General features: G+C 41.7%; 1 protein-coding gene across 1 annotated transcript; it reads left to right on the top strand.

The window, feature by feature from the left end:
* Window positions 1-336: 336 nt before the first annotated feature.
* Window positions 337-25,502, top strand: CORO1C (coronin 1C). The gene is made up of 11 exons (XM_053469025.1): window positions 337-522; window positions 8,538-8,737; window positions 17,859-17,981; window positions 18,372-18,501; window positions 18,621-18,802; window positions 19,883-20,002; window positions 20,514-20,618; window positions 21,370-21,515; window positions 22,758-22,815; window positions 23,615-23,857; window positions 24,695-25,502. The coding sequence occupies exons 2-11, from the start codon at window positions 8,543-8,545 to the stop codon at window positions 24,830-24,832; spliced, it is 1,440 nt and encodes a 479-aa protein (XP_053325000.1). The 5' UTR covers window positions 337-522; window positions 8,538-8,542; the 3' UTR covers window positions 24,833-25,502.
* Window positions 25,503-26,235: the final 733 nt, after the last annotated feature.

The raw sequence follows: 26,235 nt of genomic DNA, 5'->3' as shown, positions 1-26,235 counted from the left end.
CCATACATATATGTTTCTTCAATTCCATGCATTCATACACCCCAGGCTTTGCTTTTTTCAGAGTAATTTGGAAAAATATATGTTTATTATGAACGGTCCGTCTATTCTGCAGCGCGATGCTCTGACCGCTAACCGGGAGAACGAGATTTCTCGCACACGACACGGACTTATGCTCAAGGAACTATTTTACGTTACCTCCCTAGTGGACTTCTCACGTGGCGGAAGGATTTGTTAATTTAGATCCAGCTATGGGCGCCGCCTGCTCAGCCCTTGCTGATCGGTCATTGGTGACTAATCTTGCCAGTCAGGAACGGCGGGAGTAGGGCGGATTCTATGCTAGCGCTTCCGGCTGCGAGGCAGGCACCGTGCAAGTGAGCAAGGAGGCGGTGGCGAGATTTGGTGCGAGGCGAGCATAGCGTGAATCCCTCCGGGCAGGCCGTCAGACACAGCCCTTCCTCCGCCAAAATACAACAGCAAAGGAGGCAGCTCGCAGGAAGACATTCAGGAGAATCTCTGAGTCAGGTAATAGGGCTGTGGTGTAGAGAGGGGTGAGAGAGGGGTTGAAATGGTTATTATTGTTATTTGTGAATGCATTGGGGCTGGGACGCTTTGCAGCGATGCAGCATGATGAGGGCTTGTGCGAGCCAAATGCACTCGGCTTTGTGCCTATCACGTTTGGGGCTCTTGCCTGCATTGTGGTGAGGGAGGAAGCTGCCTTTTGGAAGATCCTTATCGCTATGACGTGGTGTGTTTGAGGGCACAGTATTGTGCATTATTGCTGCAATAGCATGGGGGGTCGTCTGTGTTAAAAATGTCTATTTGGGGGTATTTGTGTGTCTTGCATTGGCTCCAGTAGCGTGCATTTGCAGTGATTCATGCTGGTTCTCCTGGAGATCTCTCCTATCAGGTGATCGGGGTGGAGGTGGACTTGCATTGCTGTGCGGAATGCCAAGGAGTCCAGGGTGGAATGCGATGTGTGATAGTACATTGTATTCTGCTCCTTGCCTTAAGTATTTGTAGCGTGAATTTGTGTCCTCGAAGGAGGGGGAAGGTAGAGGGTCTATGTAGGGTTATAACATCACTGACATCATTACTTTAGGTGTGAAAGAATGAAGAGTGTGTGTATATATATATATATATTATAAATGTAATATGCTCCACTGGGCATTTACTCGTTAAAAGAACGGTTTCTGATGTTACCAAATGCATCTGCCTGCAATGGCCATTCGTCACTGTTCTTTATGGCTGTTGAATCCAGGGGTGTAATCGGGTGTGGGGAAGGGAGGCCTTTCAATGGAAGTGGATTCTCAGGATTTTATTTCGCTGTTATTTTGTGTGATTATGTAGTTTGCACCCCCCCCCACCCTTGACTTCAAACCCCCAAAAGGAGGGGTGAGATTGCACCAAGTGTGTTCCTTATGACTACGTGTGTTAACCCTGTCAGGGCTGGGACTTGAGTGTGCCGAAGGTTTGTTTGGGAGAATGGCGTCATAACCCTTTATGTTTCAATTTTGAAGTGTGGTGACTGCTGGTTTAGCAGTTTTTTTTTCTCCTTCTAGGTTCCTTCGAAGACTTTGATCTTCATTGTAGACTGGAAGGCAGGGTGTATGCTAGCAATGACTCAATATACATAGGGTGTGTTTCTGATCAATAACCTTGGCGTGCACGGTGCTGTTATACATCTAGGTGCGCAATCTGCCACACGGCATGCACTTGAGGGTGTGTGTGACGGCGGGTCATGCCCCCGCAATCCTCACCTGCAGCCATTTAAAGCGTTTATTGGACACTTGTGTTAGTCTGTACATAGTCTGTTGGTACAGTGTATGAATGGCACACTACACTAGAATGTCTATTTGGAGTGTCATATCTACACGCCTGTGTGTATCTGTAGCAAATAGCCATAGCATTGCTCTCTGTTTTAAATGCATTTATTGGACGGATGTGCGAGGCCCAGTCTAGTATATTTATTTGGCCAGTAAACTGACGTTCCTGACCTAGGCTGTATATGAATTATGCGTGTGCTTTTTATGCATGTGTGTATGTGTGCTCGGTTTTAATTCTGTTTAAAACTTGTTCTGTGTGGAGCGTGTTCATTGCTTTTGCTGCGATGAGGGGGAGATGAATGTGTGTTTGCAGGAAGGCCCCACTGCTGACCAATGGATCTGGCAAGAAAAAAAGATGGTAGAAGAGGAGGCCTGCTGTCCATTCATTCTCCCTCTTCAATGCCACCTCTTTCTTTGTTTCATTTAAAGCAGTTAGTCATGTGGCTACTGGCCTCAGAAACCAATAAAGGTAGATCATTATCAAACAGAAACCTTAAAGATGACTCAGAATAAGATTAAAAACCAGTATTGTTTGAAGGCACATCTTGCCATGGATGTATGGTATTTGGAGTTGTCATTTTTTGTACATATTTCCTGGTGATATGAAATGCAGTTTAGCTGTTCAGATTTTCCAAGTGCTAGAGCGCGCATGCACGTATACAATGTATATGGGTGCGCCAGTAGATGTGATCTGCATGCCCTGGCTGTATTTGCATTGCATCTGAAACTTTTTGCGATGGGAATTTTACAGGCACAAACAAAGAAGCACGTTTTTGCCGTTTTCCCTTTTCCACATCTGTTGTCCACCTTGCTGTTTGTCATTTCATATTACATAGCCAGTTTTATTGAGCCATGTGTTTCCTTCATTTTTTTTCCTGTTCTTGTCCTACTTTACAGATTATCAGTGAGCACCATAGGCCTGTGGGGATGGGGGGTGGGTTCTGGCTGTGTTAAATTGGTGATGTCATCCTAAAGAACAGAGGGTTTTTTCCATTCAGCCTGGGGGCTGTAACAAAAAGCATCAGGCAACTGTACATTTAAACATAGTTATGCACATCTTTATATGGGTAACGTGTAATGCGTGGCTTTACATCAACACCAAAACGTGTCACAGTATTTCATCGTAGAAATATTACAGCATTTAAAAAAAATCACAGAACGTTAACCGAGTGAGCTGTGGGAATTGGTTGTAATGGATAATTTATAACTACAGAAAGTTGGCACAGATTTAAAGGCTTGATGCTGTCCCCATAAGCTTCTTGATTTTTAAAGGGACATCCTGGTGCCCCAATGCACCCTCCTGAAAAACATTGCAGTTGGAAAAATAGGAAAACCTTCAGGGTAAGCTGCAGTACGCTTATCCCTCTGTGGTTTGGTTTTCATGCTGGTTTTTGGACTGTTAGTAGCCAATCATTGGCAGCAAAGTATTAAAGTATTCCTATAGAAAAGAGGTCGCTCTTATCAGACCCTCTGGACATCTTGCTGGAGCCGGCTAATGGTGAGTAAAGTGTTGATACGCACTGGTAAGCAGGCGATGAATTTTGCTGAAGATTTTGACCCCAGAGGGAACGGTGTACTGCCACTCTGGAGCTGCAGCTTCACTTAAAGGTAAGTACCTTTTTTCATTTCAGTGCAAGTTAGAGTGCTTTTTAAAGTACTAACAACTTATTTTGATATGAAGACTTCATTGGCTTTTAAGAAAAGTTAAGAAGACTTAACTTTTTTGCTTGGGGGTCTTCATGCATTAGAGATTTTACTGCAGGCCAAACTGACTCTACAAAAAGTCTACACAGTTCTGTACATTAAACCCATGCAGTGATGCTTATAGATTAAAAGCCATTTTAAAAGAACCAGTGTGTGTGTGTGTGTGTGCCGGCGGAACTGACATCTTCATTTCCTCAGGATCTGCATCACTTTTTCCTCCCCTTCAAATTATTGCTCCTCTTTGGAAGCTGATTGGTTTCAGCCACCTTTTGTAAGGGTGGGGCGAAAGCATGGGAACGGAGTTTAGGACAGGAAAGCCGCAAAGGTGGTGATTCCCTTTTTAAACTTTGTTTATTTCTTCTTACATAGGACTCGCATGATGGGGGGGGGGGTGTTGCAGTCACTGTCATCCCTTCTCATCCCGCTGACATTGTGCTGCTAGAATATATTGCGCTTAATGTAGCTGTGCATAATAAATGGATTATTAAACCATTATACTGTTGAATTATTCCACAGAAGCTGCCTGTGAGTTCTTTATATTCATGGTTTAGTTTGAGACCCCAGAATAACTGCGCGCTGTGATGACCTATTAAATGCGTTGCACTGTTTAGCTGGCCACACACGCTACCTCCTTCTGACTGTCTGGCATCAATGCTGGGATGGGAGTTTGGCCGCAGAGTACACATGACTTAAGCTGGAATGAACACGCTGGCCATGGAAAATGCTGGTCTTCTGACACAATCATCTGGTTTCAATCCTGTCCCTCTGCTGGGTGAACAAAACCAGGAAAAGTTCTGCATCACAACAATCCGTCTGGTAACAACGTTTTACTCTGTGCTGGTCATAGCGGAGATGCCCTGTATCATTGTGTTAAAAGCCCTTCATAATAACATCCTACACATGTAAAGGTGGTGTGAATCTCTGTGTGCATCTCTGTGTGCATATGTATATAACGTGTGATTTATTTAATAATAAACACATACTTGCGTTGCCAAAAAGCTGCTTCTTAAGGAAAAGGCAGGATTCTCCCTGCAAATGTCATTTGTCCGAAAGATCTGTAGTATGACATAGCATTGTGCGTATGGGGTAGTATTTTAATTTAAAGTGGACACTCGTCTGCCATAGGTATTCTAGTGCATGGGAAGGCAGGAGTGTCCCTTAAACTTTTGAAAGGTTTGTATCATACTTAATGACATTACTTCCAGGTTTAGTTTTTTATTCTACACCCCTTATCTAGTACACTATTATCATGGTTTGGCCTTGGACTAAAACATAACTTTGCCAACCCCATGTTACCCAATTTCTATTCTAAAATAATTGCGCGGCCGAGTAACCTTCGCATAAAGCTACACCAGGTAGAGCCTGCTTTTTTAATCCCGCTCCCGTTGATCTGTTGTCCAATCCCGCCTGCTCCCGCAATGTGTGTTCCGCTCCCGCAACATGTGTGCCCGCTCCCGCCACAAATCACGCCCATCTCCTTACCTGAACTGCAGATTTCCCCCGCAGTCCTGCAAGGCTGCCCTCGAGTTGCTCCCTCACAGCATCTCTTCTCTTGCTCCGCCCAAGAACAAGGTGGAGTCCTGGGAATTGATGTCACATCACGTGACTCTGTTTTGTTCCTGGGTGGAGCAAAAGAAGAGACGCTGCAAGGGAGCAGTGCGAAGGCAGCCTTGCGGGATTGCCGGGACCCACAGGTACAGTGTCTGACCGCCCCGCGGTTCCCGCCTCCCATTGCACCAGGTAAAATGCGGGGTAGTCACCTTTTAGGTCCAAGAAATGGAACATTGTCAGCCCGATTAGGATAGTCCCCTAATATACGCTCTTATTGTTAGGCTATGATTCAAGACTTCTGAATGTTTTTTTTGTTTTTCTTTCCTGTTACAAAACCGCAATGTTTTGTGAGTTCTTTAGATTGTGTGTACAACATTCCCCCTGCCTGCTCACATAGTATCAGTGGACAGTGATTAACTTATCTCGGGATAATTTCTGATGTGTTTTGACTTGTTGAAATATTCAGCAGTTGCGCCTTTCACTTCACAGTTTATTATTGGTACAACTAAAATGATTTCGTGTTACAGGGTAGCCTTTATGCCTAGGTAATACAGCTATGAAATGCTACTGAAGAACCTACCGAGCAGGTAGATGGCAGCAAAAAAGGTGGTGATGGCCTGGACAGAGCCCTGCTCTGATAGAGCTCTGCCCTTAATCTAAGGTTGTGTTGTCCTTAGCGGTGATCTTGAGAGCTGAATCGTTGTCCTATGTGGCACTTACCAGTAGTTAATTCATGTTCTGGAGCTGGCTGCATTTGTTCCAATAAGTCCCCTTCTTGTTCCATTGCCACATATTTCACTGTAAAGCATGACGCTGTAAATGCTACTTATAATCAGGTGCATTTTTCTTCCGTAATGTATGTGATTGGTAAAGAAACTGGAGAAATTTGGGTATATTATCTATACATTTAAAGCCAGTCAAGCTCATCTTGCTACGGAAGCTCGCTAGGGTTGGACCTTGAATAAAGAAGTCAAGGAGTCGAAACCACTGCAGTTCTCTAGCCAGTTCTCGCTTTAATGAATGAACCCCGGAGTGGTCCTATTATGGGGCCTTAGTAATTCATCACACATGTAGATATCATTTAAATATAGCTGATTTCTAAATCTGGTCGGTTTAACAGAGTGGTGTGTGTAAGAATTGAACCTTTTCTAATTCGTATTGAAAGCTTGGCTTTGTGTCTGTGTAGGAGAAAATGTCCAGTGTATCTGTTGGCACACGGATGTGATCTTGGATAAACTTCAACATGTAGGATGGCCCCGCTGATGAAGCTCACCAGTTGGCCGTCCGCCAGATACTCGCCAACCCCCGGCTGCCTCGTTTCTGAGGCTGCTCTTCAGGGACATGCCATGCTTGTTTGTGATTTCCCAAGGGTGCTCTATCCCACGTATGACACAACTGCACTTTCACTTATACTGGGAAGCGCACAGTTAATAGAAAACGCAGATGTTCTAAAATACAGCGGTGGAATTGTGATGCTACGCGCTTCTAAAGAATGTCCACCGTGCCCCGTTCGTGAAAGGCCTTTAGTTCTTTTAGTCATTTCCCTATCTAGTGGCCCTTCTTTTCTGAGAGGAAATTGTTCACTGGAGATAAATCGCATGTTTAACAATACATCCCGTTTCCTTTGCTCCTAACGTATCTGGTTGCACTGCATTTTTCATTGTGAGATTATATTTATATCGCCTTGAACTCAGTTTGTACAAGCTCGTTTTGAATATGTTCTGGGACCTGTGCAAACCAGGTTGAAGCCTACTGGAAAAGAAGAATTCTGAACGTTCTTCAGGTGTTTTTAATGGTAGAAATAAGATGTTTGCAGAAATTTCTGCAGCGTCTGTCCATAATCTGAAACTTGCTTGTCCGTTCAGCAAGGAACCTAATAACATTACAAAGCCCTAGATACAAACATTGACACTAACAGGTATGATCAGAATTTTTCACAACAAACTGATACTTCCTTGACATGCTGGAGTCTTAAGTTATCTACCGGAAGCATAGAATTCCTGGGGGACAGGGGTCATGAGAATGCAATGCCGACCTGCCAAGTCTTTGCTTCTTCTGCAGAGGTTTCTTCCATCCAGCGTGGAGATCTGGTAGAATGCTACCGTAGATGGCAGTCTATGCAGCTGTGGAAACATATTTTTGGCCTTATAAATGTGTGTGGATGTTCATCTCTAAGTAACAGTCTGCCAGCGCTCCGTTTATGTTACTCACGATTAGAGCGTGCATGGTATGTGCCGAGCCGTAATGCCATGGAAATGAGTATTTTATCAGAAAGCCATCATGTGGAGCGCTCGCACCACCAGAGAATCAAGCAGTTCCTGCGCATGGGGAGCTGTGTTATTTCCCAATTAAATTCTTCTGTGTATTACTTATCTGGAGTTGGAAGCGTGACTTATTTTGGCTTTTCCTTTTTTTCTTAAATATTTGGGTTTGTTTTTTGTCCAACAATTGTAAGCGGTTTCCCTTTTGGTAAACTAAAACTGTCAATTTGCCTTTACAGATAATTGTATTACTGAAGCCTAAAAATGTTGCTACATGTAGGAGCGACTGCAGTACAAACGATGTACAAATATTATTGCTGTTAAGTTGCAATGAGGAGACGCGCTACTTACATTTAAATAGCGTGCACAGCCTGGACAGATGTCGACTGATATATTTTCTCCTAAAAGTTTTGGCTTTACGTTCTAGTGATTGATCTCAAGAGCTTGCAATTGATAGCTGGCGTATGCTGATCTGGCGTAAGGAGCTACATAGGCCGTTGGTATGGAGGAGGTTACCTTTGTCTCTAGGTTTCTGGACTAAGGCCAGTATATATTGGCTACACCCCAACAGCTGGCGGTATCTTTATTTTCATCATTCCTTTGAGTGTCTTTGGATAAGTGATGTCATCTTTGCTATGTGTTGCTGAATGGTTTTAAAAGCCATATCTATCCCAACATGTTCCTTCACTTAGTCTGTGCGTTTGACCCTAAATACATGGCAACATTTAGTTTAAACTCCTTGTGTGTGGAATTATCTTTTGGTACAATATACCAAATATTTCATTCTGCAGCATCTGCATGATTGGGATAAGTTATTTTCCTCCCCCAGAGTTTTTTAAACAGTCATATTATTAAACAGTTTATGAATCCTTGTGACTTCTGTTACATTTCATATTTTAGTTCATGTACACCGGGGAACAGTGACTAGTGTGGGAATTACCTGTTTGTATTGTCACACGGTTCCAGACGTAATTTGCTTGCAGCAATATGGAAACAAGCAGTCCCTTGTCATGCTTGCCAGGTACAACAGCAGCATTGATGTGTGGTGTGCACTACTTATTTTCTCGCTAGTGGTGTATTGGCATAGTCTATTATTCTTATCATTATTATCTTCTTTATATAACAGTTTAATACATGATACTGAACGTGTATATGACTGTTCCTGCCTAACTTTATCATTTGCTCTTTCATCTTTCAGAAACTATGAGGCGCGTGGTGCGACAGAGCAAGTTCCGGCATGTCTTTGGACAAGCGCTGAAGAATGACCAATGCTATGATGACATCCGGGTTTCCCGTGTCACCTGGGACAGCTCCTTCTGTGCTGTAAACCCCAAGTTTGTTGCAATAATCATTGAGGCAAGTGGAGGTGGCGCCTTCCTTGTTCTTCCTCTCCAAAAGGTAAGAAATGCACTTTCAACACCGCTTCTCTTAAAGATGGTCCTTCCGCTTTTGATATTGGATTATTACAGTTAAGACTGAGGGCTCACAAATGGGATCTTTCTTTTCCAGTCCATCATTCTTACCCTCGCAGCTTTTATTTTACTGATCAATCTACCAAATCATTCATACATACCGCTATACCTAGCTGAGAGGCGCATGATATGGTCTTCTAGTTAATAGTGGTGGGGGTGCTCCAGTTGGGTTCCTTCTTGATGTGCACTAGGACCCAAAGAGCCAGACTGAGCGAGAGCTTGGGCTTAATCGAAAACTGCCTCACGGCCCTAGTGTGGCAGTGACAGCCGAGCAACATGAGGTTCATGCAAGGCCTTGCCTAGGGTCACCAAACAGCCTTACACTATCAGCGTCAGCCGATTTTTATTTTCGGTAAAGTAGATGAATATCAAGGAAGGTTGTGTACTATAATTCCCATTATGCGTGTGCAGGTGTTATACCATAACCCTCATCAGTGTGCAGACATAGATATGATGCAGTACCTTCTCTGCCGACTCCTTCCGTGTCCCTGTCTCCTTTCCCTCAGCTCCGCTTCTTCTATTGCTTCTTCTTGCTCTTTTGTCCTTTTTCTTCCTGTGTCTTTGTCCGCTTCTGCATAAACCAGGCCTCATGGTGCAATTCAGCCCTTTTGTGGAGATGCAGAAAAGGAGACTGGGACACATAAGCGGTCGGCGGAGAAGGTAGGGAGACTTGGCAGTCTTCAGCCCTTGCGATGCACCTCTGCTATTCAGATCTCCCAGGTGCGTTGCAACACACCTTGCACCACAATGCTGTACAGTCTTCTTATGAAGCTAATCTACACAGATTCTCTGAGGCGGGAGGATTTGGAGTATGTAACGTAATCCGTGTCTCGACTGTGGGCCCTAAAGGGTTTGTGTACTTTACTTTGCCACAGTAGGCACTTTATTAAATACCAGCAAAACTTACAAACGGTTTCCTTGAAGCTCTTTGAAGATCATTCCATGTGCTTGTGGTGTTGCATGAAGCCTATCTGGGGAAGCTATGTCTTACGAGTGGCACCTCTAGTGGAATTGTCTCCTTTACACACTCTGGTAGGCTTACACATTCACTAGTTAACTGGATAACCGTCTTCCATTAGCCATAAAACTTTATTTAGCCAATCATCTCTACTTCTCTACAGTTATTATTTTTTTATGTTGATTGAAAGCTTTTAAGACACATTTTATGTGCCTTTCTAATCCGAATATGCTATGTTGGCCAAAAGACACGGGCCTAACCCCTTTCAGAATACCCCTCTGGGGCTTTCGCCAACAACTCAACCCTAAATGATTACACCATATGTGGCAGTGTTTAGAAGTCAGGCTTTCTGTCTGGAGTCCAGTTTCTTGGCTGTGATATGCAAACTAAGTGATAGAGACATTCTTCTTGGAGTAACCTCTTCTCTTCCATGTTCTGCATGTTTGAGAAGCTCTTATAGCCTTTCCAGGAAGTTACTTTGCAAACATTAAAGATGGAGGTCTTATTTGAAAAGGGCTGCATTTTTTTTGTTGTTTATGCCTATATATATATTTTTTTTGTACTCATTCAATGCAGGAACTGCAGATTCTCATTAGAATTCCACTTGCTTAGCCTCATACGTGGGGGATGAGTCTGGTGATGAACTCTGAGAATTCCCACAGGCCAGCAGAATGAATAACCCAGTTAAAAGAAAGGTCATGATGAGCTAGGCCGGAGCCATTATCGTTAATCAATACTGTGCATAAAGAGTACTTACATCTCATCCTGCTTCTTCAGAACTCCTCAACGTATATAGCTGCTGTAAAACTAAACGCTATGGTAACAGTGGAACACGTTGTACATATATATAAAAATTCCTTATCCAGTTCTTGTCTATTATTCCAAATGCCAAAACATTTTTTGGGTACACATGCAGTTGTGCTGTTACCCTTACTAAATTCTTTTGTATCTCCATAAGACACTTCATTTGTAAAGTAAATTCCTCTTCTAGGGCTCTGGTATACTATTAGCAAGTCTTGAAAGGTTCTGGTGGAGTTCTTGCTGGCCAGTGCTCATTGATATAGTTCAAGGCTTTAGTAGCCATAGGCTTTTTTCCTGTAGAGAGCCAACTGATGAATTGGTAAGAGATGACATAAGCTGTAAAACTTTTTTAGCAGCCCTTTCATATACCCAGCTCATCCCCATTAGTCACTTCATGCAACAACATTAGTATAAATATTTAATGCAAGAATGCATTCTCTTGGCCCGTCATAAAATGGAAAATTACACCCTTCTGCAGACTTTGTATACATAACTGTAATTGTGTAGAACCTGATCAGTTGCAAGTACAAGGCTGCTCCCCCTGGCACTTTAAACGATTACACACATCGCAGCCTAATGAGTCTGCATAGTTTACTCTGTCTACCATTATCTCTTAGGTCTCTGGTTGGAGAAACTACATGATTCTAATATTATATATATATTCTACAGAAGTTGCTATGTGTTAATAAGGGCTAACCCCAGTGAGTGATTTCTCATTTATTCTAAGTTCCCTTTAGAGCATCTCACCACGCTTTGCATTCATTGTGCAGGGCCTGCTTGGCCCAGTTACTGGAGTTGACCCTATATTGTATAATGAAGGGGGTTGAAATGTTCGTCCTCGCCGAATTGCACCTACGAGTCATGGCTTTCTGGAGACACTTAGCGGTGTGTATGTAGCGTGTGTATTAATGATTTTGCATGTTTTATAAGCCTAGATAGATAAGATATTTACATTCAGAACTACCTGCTCCTTATACTCTGTGGAGATGCTTCTTTAGAAACAGACTTTTGATGGCTCAGAAGAACCATTGGTCCTTCTGCTCCACCCAATGTAATTCCATAGGTTCCCTCATAATTGTATATAGTAGCGTATGTTAAACGTACTCCCCCCCCCCTGCTTTTCTGTGAATCTTGGTACTACTTACAAATGAGGTTATAGAATATAACTAGGGCTAGGTAAGGGTTAACATTCTGATACAGATTCTTTTCTCCTTTATGAAAAGGGGGAGAGGAAATTCTCAGTGGAGGGGGGTAAAGTGTATATATGTTGATAGGAATCTATAGCAACTACTGTGGTTTGAGAAGCTCTTGCGCTAAAATGAGACATAGCTGGTTTTATGAATGTTCCTTCTGCCTTTTGTCTCCGCTTCCTCTGGCTGTACAACAAAATTTATTGATCACGTGTTTTGTGTAGATTTGTTTGCTACAAATATGTTTTGTTGGTCTATTTTACATTTTAACATGCCTTTTCTCTTTTAAAATGTTTGACTTGCAGTTATTTTGTGTAGGAACCTGATTTCAGCGATCTCGCTTCCTCTCTTTCATGTTGGGCTTCACAGGGGAGTTCTGCTTTTTTGTGTATGTGGGTTAAATTCTGCAAGAACCAGATGAGTGTTTGGCCAGTTAGCGGTGTTAAAGAATCCTGTTTCTGCGCAATACCCGGTGTAATGTTTTGGGAAGTGACTGTCTTAGGAGAAGCATTATGTAATTTAATCCATAGTGCTGTTGGATTTCTTCTTTGCACCAACATCTAGCTGTGTCACAGTGCAAGAAGTCACATTAGATAAAGGTTTCTTGTGTTGGGGCATTCTTCTCATGCTAGGAGCTACTTCAGTATATTGGTGCAATGTGGCGAAAAGAAAGCCTTGGTGTGCATGATTGTATCCCCCACTGTTCAGATGTAGATGTGACCGTGTCGGTTTGTCTTCTGTGTATTAATAGCGGCACCTTCTACTGCTATTATGACTCCCATGCCGGTTACTCTCAACGGATGTATAACGCATCCCGTAGCAGCGTCTTGCTTGATATATAGGTTCTATGGCCTGCTTCAGCACCCAAAGCGAGATTAATGTTAAAAAAAATTCTCCATCCGTGGATTCAGAGATAAAACCGTTTGGCAGCACACTCCAAACCCACATTTCTCACTACGTTGTAGGCTCCCTGCTCAGATGTCTGCAGGCTTTCTTTGATCAGCATTAAAATCTTCTGGGGATTAGAGGGTTAAATGATCATGCCTCTGTCTGTGCCTGCACAGCACACACCCTATGATTGTCATCACAGCCCAGAGACAATGCAGCCAATGAGCAGGCAGCGCAGGAACAGGAATTGTACGCCTGTCAGGACTCAAATCATCCATGTCCTTATATGGTAACATTTACAGTCTCAGCACAGGGGAAGCCAGCCCGCGGACAGGAGGGGAGGGCTGTGCGAGTGCTGCGGGATCCTTCACAGAGTGCCTATTCAGATGGGGTATATACGTGTGTCCGGCATAGGATATAGTGCTTGTGGAGAAAGTTCAATGAACACTGAATCCGACCTCTGCTTAAACATTGCCATTTCCAACATTACACTTCAGCCCCCGCAAAAAAATCGAGCCCTACTTCTGTCCATCATGCATACTGCTGTGAAATTCTGAATTGTTCCCTTTTCACTGACCCCATTCAGCGGCATCTAAATTAGAGCAACAATTTAACACCATCGCATTAGCTCCAAGTAAGATTTACGTTTAGCATCAGTTCACCGTTAACCAATGAAACTAAGAGGAACCGAAGTTTACAATTGTGGCTCAGACGTGGCAAAGAGCAGATTACCCATGTAATGTGTTTTGCAGTCGGTGGATAGTCTAAATTAGGGGTAATTCATACATTGCAGATGAAATTGTACATTAACTAGTTAACTATGTTCTCTAAACTTCAGCTTGCTCTTCAATGAAGCAGATCTGTCACTTCCCCCGTCCCCTGTATTTTACAGTTGGATGCGTGGAAATAATGTTATGTAACAATGTTTACAGATTACGTGATGCCGTGCATCCCTCCACATGTGTATACCAAACCCTGCGACAGATCTCTAATTACTTTAGGTAAACTGTGGATCTAGATATCTCCAAAATGATTTAAATAGTATGAGCCATTTGTATAATGTCCAAGAATTAGTGTTTTATTTTTGTTTTTTGAGGGCCCAAGGAATTGTGCTCTTCCTCTGTCTACTACTGTGCAAGTGAAAAAAGGGTGATCGGTGCCCCTGAAGTGGTAGGGCCACAGTAGAAGCAGAGTCCCCAGTCTTCATCTTCTTGGGCTGCGCTCCCCCAAAGGGGGATATACAGCCCCTTCCTTCCCTCCCAGACATAAGCCTTGGGTGGGCTGGGTCTTCTAGGATATTCCACTGAGAAGACCCACTGAAGTCTTAGACTAATCCACCACACACACACACCCCCAAAACCTAACTGTCTTGGACACTCGGTTCCACTGTGAGTTTTGGCAACCCAATGGTGCTTAAATCACTCCAAAACCAAAAAGCACATGTGCACTGAAACCCCCCAAAAATGAAGGTGCAATAAATTGGCCGATGTCTTCCACGGGCCCCAGCCGTACGGTTGGTAAATTTAATAAGTTCCCCGAGCTTGTTAGTGTCTCCAGCGGATCAATGCTAGGGGACACTATGACAACCTCGGCCTCTCTGATGCAAACCCCAGCCTTAGGGCCAGAGGACCAACCAATGTTTCCCTCTCACAGGTACCAATAGGCCAAGAAGCTTAGTACTTTTAAGCTCATGGCAAATGTGGCACATTTTTTATTATAATCCTGTTTTCAGTCATTCCATGCAGTCTGTTACTAATGGCAGAACAGAATGTCTTGTCCTTTCCCATCTTTCCCTCAAACACATTGTTAGCTTCTTCGCTTTTAATGGCAAGCTCACATTTTTGTAAAAATAGATAAATAAAAGCATCTCTGTAGACACAGCCTTTGTTATATGTATTCTGTGTTCTTCTGGTTCACAAGGGGAATTGATAATTAGTCTTAATTTGACCGTGTTTAAAAGTAGAGCTTGTTTTGCGTGAGGCTGGGTGGTAGAGAATAAAACCCTGCGCTGTGGTGTGGGAGTCTGTTAAATTAATTATTATAGACTTAGATGCAGCTTTTCTCATAAATGCCTTGGGGTAGTGGTTGACCATATATAACTTTGCCCACTTAAACCAAATATTGCTGTTTTTCTCATACCTTTGATGTTAGAGGCACCACACCTGAGACTTTTCCCTGCAATTAATGCCTCCTAAGTAATCGTGAGGTCCTAACTCACAGGTGCAAACATGGCAGGATTTGAAATCCTGAAATTGTTTGTTTATGGTGCAATTATTGGATGCGGTGTAACCCAAGGAGAATAGAGCTCTACTTCTGATCATTACAAGAAGTCACACTGTCGGGCGTACAAAAAAATCCAGCATTTACATGCTATGTCACCATCAGCTCACTATATATTGCGCTCATAGGACACTATTGCAGACCACAATTAAATGCTCTGCCCATTTGCTTTTGCTCATCTTTCAGAAAACGTATTTCACTTTTTGTTTGATTAAATTAATGTGACCAATGCACCAGTGGAGTAATATAATTGTGGTGATTGATACCTAAGCACATGATGCGCTTCTTCTGTGTCAGTAAGCTGTGACTAGAGATGGTCCTATCAATCTGGCCTGGGTAAAAAGCTTGCGTGGGTGACGTTTGTTAAAAACAAATCTGCACACGTTACAAGCTGCAGAGCTCTCTAGATCAAGAGCTGATTTTATAATAAAAAAAAATATTTGCCAGGAAAGCGTTGTGCCTGGGGAGTCTTCATTAGCCCACTCCACAAAATGTGTTTCTTTTTTTCATGGAAGATGCTTGCTTAACAACGTCCAGTAACGGTAATTGTTTACTTGTTTGTAGTTAAAATAAATTCGATTTTTATGACGCTAGCATATTTCTTAAATTTTCCAGAATTCCCTGTGCTGTTGCTCACATGCGCCTGGCAAAAGGTTCCTGCTTGTTCGGTTTCCACATGGCAACGAATGTTTGTTAGTACAAACAGTACAAAGTATTGTGGGATATTTTTTTTTTTTTTTTTTTTTTTTTTTTTGGAAGTAGGAGAGGGAGTTGTTTTTTTTTTTTTCCTTTTCTTAGAAAGATATTATGGACAATGCTTCTGATACCAGAACAGAGAAGTCTTTCCATATAACCTATCCATTGCCTCGCCATAACCAGATATTACCCAGATATCGTTGGCTGCCATGGCTGGCAGCACTTTTTGATCTCTGTCGGCCATGGAGTGGCAATAATTGGGTGGAGTGACGCTGGTTGGCACTGTCATTGCGTTCAGCATGTGGCTTCTTATGGCAGCTGCTTCCTGGCATTGGACGCAAATGTTAGATGACTTACAATCCTTCTGTCCTGGTTGTGACTGTCTTATTAGAATCCATGATGACTGAGAGAGCAGTGATCATGACTTGTGTCAGCAGTGATTGAATGAGGTGACCTTCCAATGATCCCTCAGCCAATTCATCTCTTGTTTAAGATTCTGGCATTAACACTACACTGTCTGTAAAATAAGGATACGGTCTTCTATTGTGTGACATCCCAGCCTCTTCATTTGTTTTTGTCGCTGGTTATCTGTACATTACGCTTTATGCTCCTTGGACAGAGGCAGTGCTGGAGCATCGCGTCTCACCGCAGGGAATGCTGCACAGAGACTGCTCTAGAGAACTAACCTCCATTCCGCCTCTGGAATTTAATCTCTTTTCACAAGCCAAGGACACCCTGCTTCTTCCTGCAAGTTCAAGCCTAGTCATTCTGCAGACTGGCTCATTTCTTCCTTTTCAGTCATGCGATGGAAGAAGCCCTCCGATGCTTGTCTGGTTACAACTTGTATCAGAGGTTCATAGCCCTTGTGTTACAGTGGACACCAGGCTGCAGGTCCCTAGTCAGTACAGCTACCCCGCACCCGGATCCATACCTCTGCTGCTATTTTGGCTTGCACTTTAATTACAATGTTCAAGTAAAAAAAATTCACGACAATTAATTTATCTTAAATAAACCGTGATCGCCACTGCATACCCTCAGGGGATCATTCACGTCTTCTCTCTGGCTGTTGCCTCCTCCCTTACTCTTAGCAGTCTTGGAAGGAGCATCTGGGACGGTCACAGCCTTTGCTCCCTAATTGTCTAATCAGATCCTCTAACAATACTATGCCTGATGGTGGTATACAGATATGAGAGATACATCTGTCTTTATTATACTAGGAGTGTAAATGAATTGCCTTCCCTACCACATGAACTTTGCAGAACCTTTGTGAAATGCATATTGTAGAAACACTTGATGCGTGTTGGGGGAAACAGACAATTTTCTTTTAATACAAAGAATGACACCTAACCACAGATTCCAGACGCAAGAGTTATGCTTTAGTACCAATGACTTAGTCTAAACCATATGTAAAGGGTCTGCATGCAAGGATAATCCTAGGAGGAGTTTGCTAGATTTTATTTTAACGAAAGCAAGAAGAGGACAATATGCCTACATATTAATACGTGCCAAGGCCAAAAGGAGGTAGTGCTTTAGCATTCTTTGAGCCATGATTAACACAAATTTATAAATATTTTAAATATTACATTTTTTTCTTTTCATCGTTGGGTTTTGGTGTCTCCTGCATGCCCTTATAACCTTCTCCATGCGTTACAGCACAAGAGACCTCTAACCATAGATCATCTTGTTTATTCCTCTTGATTGTACTTATCTGGAAGAACGAATCCAGTATAACATAAGTTGGGGATTAAGGTATATACTGCGCTTCAATAAAGTAAAACTAGGTCCAACTTGTTTAGTCTGGGAGGCATGTTTTTATTTTGGAGGCTATAAATGGTACCCTTAGAAGCCCCTGGCTCACAGTGGTTATGTCTAGTAGGAATAAACAAAGGCTCAATGTGGATCTCAGCAGAAAGTTATGGCCCTCTTCCCATAATTTGGAATTTTGTGATCCGTTGTTTATATGCTAATGTTCACTGCTGCAGCAATCCTAGCTATGTTACTTCATGTGGTTAGTAATGGCAGTGTATTGCATAGTAGACATTTGGTGCCCCCTAGTGGCTGAGTGGTTTCTTAGTTGTGCTGCTTGGTTGTGCATATAAAAGACTTGGAGAATATTCTGGAGTACCGTATGATATATATATAGTAATCTGCTATTGTAAATAAAAATGTGATTCTTCATTTGTGTGTGTGTATGTATATTTTTTTTTTCTTAACACCTTTTTCTGTGTCTGCAGACGGGAAGAATTGACAAGTCCTACCCTACAGTGTGTGGTCACACAGGACCTGTGTTGGACATTGACTGGTGTCCGCATAATGACAATGTTATAGCCAGTGGCTCTGAAGACTGCACCGTTATGGTAAAACACTTTTTAAATTTGTTTCCTTCTTCTGTCGTCTTAACTTAAATAACTTTTATTAAAGTATAATTCTGTAAATGCCAATGTATAAATATTAGTTTCTTCATGAGCAGATATTTTGTTGAATTTGAGTAGAATTGTTAGTTTCAAAATATATTTTCTAACCTATGGTTTGCTTTTTAAATATTTCTGGCCAAGTATATTATAACATCATGCAATGCATCATATGTCTTAATTGGATATGTTGCAATTCATTACTGGATCATTTATAATACACAGGCACTAAGTCTGGTGCTAAAAATTTAACCATTATCGGGGAGCCTTACTGTGTCTCTAGGAAACGGTCTCCAGCGCTGGATGTGGGTCATGACAGTAATTGTGTTCTTTCAGGTGTGGCAGATCCCAGATGGTGGGCTAACCTTGCCCCTCACCGAGCCTGTGGTGGTGTTAGAAGGACACTCCAAAAGAGTTGGCATTGTTACATGGCATCCAACTGCTCGTAACGTACTGCTCAGTGCGGGTGTGTAAATGCTTTCTTGCTGTCATTTACTTTAATATATATATATTGTGTGTGTGTGTGTGTGTGTGTGTGTGTGTGTATGTATATTTATTGCTCAATGTGCATTTCTCTTCGTATAGGGGGTGATAATGTCGTCATTATTTGGAATGTGGGCACTGGAGAAGCACTGATTAATCTGGAAGATATGCACAGCGACATGATCTACAGTGCTAGCTGGAACCGGAATGGCAGCTTCATCTGCACGGCCTCAAAGGACAAGAAACTGCGTGTGATTGACCCTCGCAAAATGGAAATAGTAGCAGTAAGTATTGAAAGGGGATGAGAATGACACGGCTGCAAGATTTCACATTTCTGCTTTGGATTTCTAACGCTCTTAATTGTCTGTTTATTTCTGGTTAGAGCGGTGCTAGTACACATTTTACATCTAAATGCCACAAGAGAATGGATTTCAAGGCTTTGACCCTCTAAATTGAAAATGCGCTCGCTAAAGTGGTGCAGTTCTTTTAGATAGAAAACAAAATTGGCTGCTTCATGTCGCTAGAGACTTGTTTTTTTTTTTCAGGCATTTGGTGTTTTCACTTCTTACGCCTTGAAAACCGGTTCTATCTAATTGTCTGAGAACGGGCCTGGTGCCCATAGAGCTGCCATATGCATAGTAGAAATACAAACCCCTGTGTTTTTAGTTGCTTGTTCCCACCCATTTGTCCTTACACTTCCGGTCTGTATTGCTTGGGAGATATTACCAGCATACATTTCACCGCTTTCTATCTGCTAATATGATAAAAAGAATGTGCCTGACACCCCTGTAAGGAAGAATGCATATTACAAGTCCCTGTTGGTGTAATGATCAGCTGTCCCTATATATATAGATAGATAGATAGATAGATAGATAGATCTCATATACATTAAAGTGCATGTGATGGCTGGAGTGTCCCTTTAAGAGATCACATTTTTCCTCTCTACTGTGAGTTACATCCAGTATGCAGACAAAACAGATAATGTTTTGTCAGGAATGGCCACGCTTTTCTTATAAATATAATGGGAATATTTAAAATGTATTTTTAGACTTTCATGTTGTATAAGCAGAAAGCAGTATCCTTCATGAATACAAATACTATGTTTATCCTCGCATCAAGTCAATGCAGGGTTCACGACAGACATTTTCTAACACAGTATAATGATGTTCTTTTGTAGTCTTTGTAAAGTGAACATTTGTGTATGTTATCTCATAAAAAATTCATTCTGGGGGAATCATTTCTTTGGACATTAACAGAGTAAACCCCCTACCCTTTTTATGTCTGCTTTCTCTGCAAACAAGCAAACTGTTTCCATCCGTGATCTAAGCAGTGACTTCACATCTATCCTTTTTGTTTGTTTTTAGGAGAAGGATAAAGCTCACGAAGGTGCCCGACCCATGAGAGCAATCTTTTTAGCAGATGGAAATGTTTTTACTACAGGGTTCAGTCGTATGAGTGAGCGTCAGCTAGCGCTATGGAATCCGGTAGGTAGCCATGCAAATACATTCGACTTTTGATGAATTGAGCAGCTTTAACGATCTGAGGACCTTGCTGGCCTTTCTTTAGCAGCTGAATACAAACATCGTTTCCTAGCCTCTATTTTGCTTGAACGATTTTTTTTTTATTTAAATCATGAGAACATTGATCACATATTGCATTAGTGATGCAACGGTCGGAGTGTGAAAAGATGACACGGATCAGTGGTTGCTATAGAAAGTAAAGGATTCTAGAGTTTCTATTATTTAAAAGAAAAATTAAATTGACTTTGCCAACCAACAGAGGCTTTGTATAACATACCAAGTCATAAGGCGTCCCAGCATTATTTCTTTATGGAAGGCTACTCTGTGTTCTATGCTGCTACCCTCCCATGAATTGTCTAGGTGTCATGTTCCTCTGCCCTCAAACCCCAACATCATAATAATGTTTGTAATTGTAATGTGTATTTTGGGTCAATATATTTCCTAGCATACCAGTAACATCTTTAATTGTTTGTAGAAAAGTATGGATGAGCCAATTGCACTACATGAAATGGACACAAGCAATGGAGTCTTGCTACCATTCTATGATCCAGACACCAATATCATCTACTTATGCGGAAAGGTGAGGCACTTTTGCCGTTTGAATAACTGCGGCTTTATGGGATCTTTTTATTACACGGGCAGTCTGTGCAAATGTAAAGAAGATGGAGCCACCACAGGAACTGATGCACTTAAGTGATCCAGGGCATATTGCTTTCGAGCGTTCTGTTACTATACTTCAAAATGAAACTGTCGGACTTGGAGTACTGAACTCGCTGTTAGTTTGTGGCTAATATCACTAGGGACAGCTAACACACAACTGTGCTAGTGTTCAACAAAGGCAACTTGCTAAGCAGATTCACTTAGGGCATTTACTTAGAGTCCTCACTCACTACTTCATTAGTCTTTTTATGCATTCCTCAGTGTGACCATGACAATTTTCACCTTGTATGTGTAGGAAGGTATAAAAGTTTAGTCTGTAGGCACCCGGTTTCACGGTACCAAAGCCACACCCACGGCAAGTTTTCGATGCATGATAATGAATACGTATCTTTGGTGAGCAAGCCTTCAGACTTAATGCACACCGGTTCTTTATCCGGTTTTGTCCACTACCACAGTAAAAAATCTTGTTGATTTGTGTGTTTTAAGCCCTTAAGCAGGCATTGTATGCATTGTATACTCTTGAGGGTTTTACAATGCTGCTCATACCCCCTTGTTTAAATCTTAATGCAGAAATAGGCAACTCGCACATAACGTATGCCATGGCTTCACAAATCAATACAACCATAACTATGAGCGATTTTTGAATAACCTTATCCATGATCTCTTTACAGGGTGACAGCAGTATTCGGTATTTTGAGATCACGGACGAGTCCCCTTATGTTCACTACCTCAATACGTTCAGCAGTAAGGAGCCACAACGAGGGATGGGTTTCATGCCAAAGCGGGGGCTGGATGTCAATAAGTGTGAGATTGCCAGGTACGGTGCCGCATAGGGACTGACCAAATGAAGATCAATCACACTTCACTTTCCCGGGTTCTGTTCGTTAAAGTTATGAACAGCTCTAGATCTTAGTGGCCAAGAGTAAACGTTTATTTTGGTGTGTCTTGAACTCAAGCAAGAGATTGAAGTGTACACCAGCTACAGTATGTGACGTGTATTCTGCTGCTATTTCTGTTCAACTATTTGAATGGCTGGATTACAGTGCCACGTATGTTCACAGCGTGTAAACAAATATTCCGTGCAACGCGTCTGCTCACCGCACATCGTATACAAGTGCGTTTATCTCATTATGCCTTCATTCCTCTCCCATATTCCCTAGACTGGCACTGGAGTCTAATAAATGTACTATACGTATATGTAATGGTTTAATAATTATTGTAGTGCAGCACCACAGAATCTTCATTAGTTTATGTAGAGATTGCTTTTCATGAATAGATTTTTCTGTTTAGACCCTGGGCATGGAACTAGATGGGATGGTAGGGCCACATGTTCTTTACATGTTAATGTAGGGATATTTCTTGGTAATGGATGTAGAGAACAGATGTGTAGTAGAATTATTTATAAGGTACTGCAGTGTGAGCACTTAATGCTGCGATCATTGTACCGGGAGGGTTGTGTCCTCGGCTGACCTTCCCATAAAAGCATTGTGCCTATCGATTGGCTTTTTACATTTCATATTGACTGCAGCCATCAGCTCTGCAGGCAGTCGCTCGTGAAGCACAGGACAACCATTCACCATATGGAGGAGTAATCTAAGCTTATCAGAATAACAGCTCAGTCCGTGTTCTAAGTAAGACAATACCGCTAATGTCGCTTACACATTAATCTTTTGCATGGCTGAGTGACTTAGCTCTGCTTTGTAGCCAAGGCACTACTGAGAGAAAACGTCTGAAAGTATGGCTGCCTTTGTAGCCATAACGCATATCTGATTGTCTCGTTATAGGGGATTTACTACGGAAATATTTTTCTTCTTGGAATACGTAAAATACAGTTCTTTATGTGCTAATGTGGATTAACATTGTGCCGTTAAACTCCATTTATCTGCAGCTCTTGAGGCTGCCAATTTTTTGATTTTTTTAATTTATGGTTGCTTTTGTCACCATCTATTCTGCTTTACAATATAAGAATAAATGTATCTTCTTCTTGTGAACCAGTATTCACAAAGTTTTTATATTACATCGTTGATCCAATGGTTCTGGTTTTCCCCCTTTTCCATAGGTTTTACAAACTACACGAGAGGAAATGTGAACCCATCATCATGACTGTGCCCAGGAAGGTTAGTTATCAGGGTGATAGAACATCTGTAAACTAAAATTAACATTCCATTCTGCCACCAAATTTTGCATTTTCGATACATATTTTCTGTCGGTCAAATACCAATAAGATTGTGTTTGTTTGTTCTGAAATTTCCTGCCTTTGCAAAACTGTGCAGTTAGTTGTGATTATAGCAAATAGCATCTTTTCGGCCCAATGGTTGGAAACACCGTCTTTTTGAATTCATGTGTTATTTTGAATTCATGTATTGGATGTAAAAAATAAAACATGGTTTTAAAATTAACATTCTAGTAGCCATTTATATTGTATGGTGTAAGGATTTTAACTTAAAATAATTTTATTCCTTAAAATAAAGTGGTGATCTCAAAATACCGCTCTTTCGGAAATGGCTGCAACATATTGTAGAAGCTGCATCTTGGTGCTGTTTCAAATGGGTACCATTCATAGTGGTCATTCTACAGATCAATGATACGTTCCTATTGATTGCACACTATAAATACGCTCTGAAATTCTTAAGAGCAGTAAACCCTCTTCCAAACATTAAAGGCGGCTATTTGGGAAATTGTAATAGCATCTTATTTGAGAAATAGAAGCCCTAAGCTGTTCACGTGTGTACCCTTTTGGCATTTTATTAATAGTGTATATAGTAATCCCCCGTTTCCTTTTATGTGAGAGATATGTGTAAATGTCTAGCAACAATTTGCCTTATTTTAGCTGTAACGATAGTCAAAGGTGCCTCACCTGCTAAATAGACAAAAGCCATTTTTATTATTTTAATTATGACTTGCCCTTTCTTTCAGTCTGACCTCTTCCAAGATGATCTGTATCCGGACACAGCTGGGCCCGAAGCCCCCATTGAGGCAGAAGACTGGTTTGATGGGAAGAATGCAGACCCCATCCTAATTTCCCTGAAGCATGGATACATGCCAAGCAAGAACAGAGAACTCAACGTTGTCAAGAAGAATATCCTTGGTAGCAAACCAGCAGGCCTGAAAAAAGACTCTGCCAGCACCCCTAAAAAGGCTGCAGAGGCAGCAAGTCCTGTAAGTAAATATAGGATGTCAAGTCTGGCCCAAACACACTTCTACACCGTAATGAGAGATGGCAGTAAATGCAGAATATGTTGAGGTGGCGAGGAGGGGATGTATCTTCCTTGCCTTAGTTCTAGAAATGTCCTTCTTCCATAGACTTGCATCAGTCAGAGGGTCACCTGGGGTAAACAAGACTGAGCAATTCTATTGTTAACCCAATTTACAAGACAAACATATTGAACTCCATGCTATACGTCTTGTGGTAAATAGCTCGTGCCTATGGCTAGTACAGCTGTCTGAAAACTAAGTATTAGAATATTTTTACCACAAAACATTTATTTTTAATGCTGTTCTTGTAATACATTTACAGGCCACCTATGTTGAGTCTCTGCTGTTGTGTGATTTAGTACCCCAAACTTACCGTGCAGTAGCATATCTTTACCAGTGTTAAATCTTTTGAGAGGTTTTGTTCTCTCTGTGCTCCCATGCATGCACTTACAGTGGTTTATAATGAACAGATCACTGCCTACAACATAAGTACAATATTTAAGTTGACTGCTGGTCTATATGGCCAGGACGAGTGGATTAAGGTGGCATAGTATGTAAAAGAGCAATTTAAAGTGCTAACTTGAGCAGACTTCAGATACACAATGTTGTCGTTCACTGCCAGGTCAAAACCATTGCAAATTCTGCAGCGCTCCATAGACTTAACATTGAATATTGCAGTCTTGTCACTTCAGTTGTGCATCTAAATTGGCTGCCTATTTTACCATTGAGACGGTACTTATCACTAAAGTGTTTTTTTTTGGTTTTTTTTTAATTTAAATTTTCTCCTGTCTGGTTTTCCAGCCTAGTGATGGCAAGATGGATGAGCTGATGAAGGAGGTGCGATCGATGAAAGACACCATCAGGTCCCAGGGTGAGAGGATCTCAAAATTAGAGGAATTAATTGCCAATCTCACCAACAATGACGAGTCAGAGGATTGAGTAGCCCATGCTCCTGGTTGAGCTGGAGGTGCCCACTGCCAGACCACATTCCACTCATCACTTCTTCCCGGGCCCAAGCGATGATCAGAATACCAACACAGACTGTAACCATCACTCCCAGGTTAACACAGAGACTTTACACCAGCCCCTTCAACCAGGTGCCTCCATGTAAAATACTTTTTTTGTGCCATTTCAGGAGTTTAGTATGCTGCCAGTAACCCAACTCCTGAAGTGTCACAATCGACTGATTCCCCAACACCATAAGTGAGCCTCACAGGGGAGTGCGTTTAAATGAAGCCTCTGGTTAAAACCAACAAACTTTAATTAAAAGCCAAGATTTTTACCCTCATCGTTCAAGTGTTACATGATATTTACCAGTTTCCGAGATCAGTACAGTACTATTTTCCCCTTTTTTATTTTAACATTTTGTTTCTGATATTTTCCAGAGTAAAAGGGGGGGATGGAAAGGATGGACCAATGCCACAATTTATATTATTTTTTGCCAAAAATGTGTAAGGTTGCAATATTGGGACCATGCATCATATAGTATTTTTATTTTTAATGTAAAAGAGCAAGCACTGTGTTACACTGTCTGGAATCGCAAGAAAAATAATTACCCATAAAAGCTTCATGAGTTTTATATAAATCTTTTTCCTATCATTGTGCAGAAGAGTTTCTTTTAACTGAGGGGGATGGATAATTTATTCCCAGTTAATGTGGAATCGGCAAACCAAAACCTAGTTGTGTTTTAAACATTTTTAAAATCTAAGAGCTGTGGTCGCCGGAGGCCTGTGTAGGCTTTTTCTCCAGCCGGAAGACCTCCTCGTTGTACTGACGTGACCAGACCTCGGGTGGAACACGTAACCAAATGGTTCTACTGGAAAAATGTCCAGAAAGCCAAGTTTGAAGTGTCCTTAAAATGGAACATTCCAAAAAAAAAATGTATCTGCTATATTTTATTTTACCAATTACCAATGAGGTGTTGAACCCCACTAACACTCCATGTGCCACAGCGTACTATTTCTGTTAGAAACATTATCCTTATTCATTAAACACACTTCTGTCTGCTTTAACTGGCATCTCAGGTGCCGGGTGATAAGAGCGCAGACACAAGTCTGCCAGCGCCTGAATTGAATTGTGGATATTGTCATTTAAAGGGAAACGGCACGCGGCGTAATCATAGATGACCTTCTGATCTAATTTTGTGAATTGTATCAATGTATCAGGGCATTGAATCCTGTCTGGAACTGGACTTTTTGATGACATAGCTATTTTTTTTCTGTATTAAGTTTGTTTAAACCAAAAAAAACATTTCAATGATGGCAGGATCCTATTGCGCAGCGCTGGGGATGTCTTATTAGCGCTGCGAGTTGTGTATCTGTGGGTAGTTGTCTCTTACTCTA

Source organism: Spea bombifrons, chromosome 1, assembly GCF_027358695.1.
Source record: "Spea bombifrons isolate aSpeBom1 chromosome 1, aSpeBom1.2.pri, whole genome shotgun sequence".
Taxonomy (NCBI): domain Eukaryota; kingdom Metazoa; phylum Chordata; class Amphibia; order Anura; family Pelobatidae; genus Spea; species Spea bombifrons.
Note: the sequence above shows the minus strand (reverse complement) of the source record. Positions and strands in the feature narration are given on the sequence as shown.

Excerpts from the sequence above, each read along its gene's own strand:
- CORO1C (XM_053469025.1), top strand. The coding sequence starts at position 8,543 with ATGAGGCGCGTGGTGCGACAGAGCAAGTTCCGGCATGTCTTTGGACAA. Across the intron at positions 8,738-17,858 it reads TTGTTCTTCCTCTCCAAAAG|ACGGGAAGAATTGACAAGTC; the intron begins GTAAGAAATGCA and ends CTGTGTCTGCAG. Across the intron at positions 18,502-18,620 it reads TAACGTACTGCTCAGTGCGG|GGGGTGATAATGTCGTCATT; the intron begins GTGTGTAAATGC and ends CTCTTCGTATAG.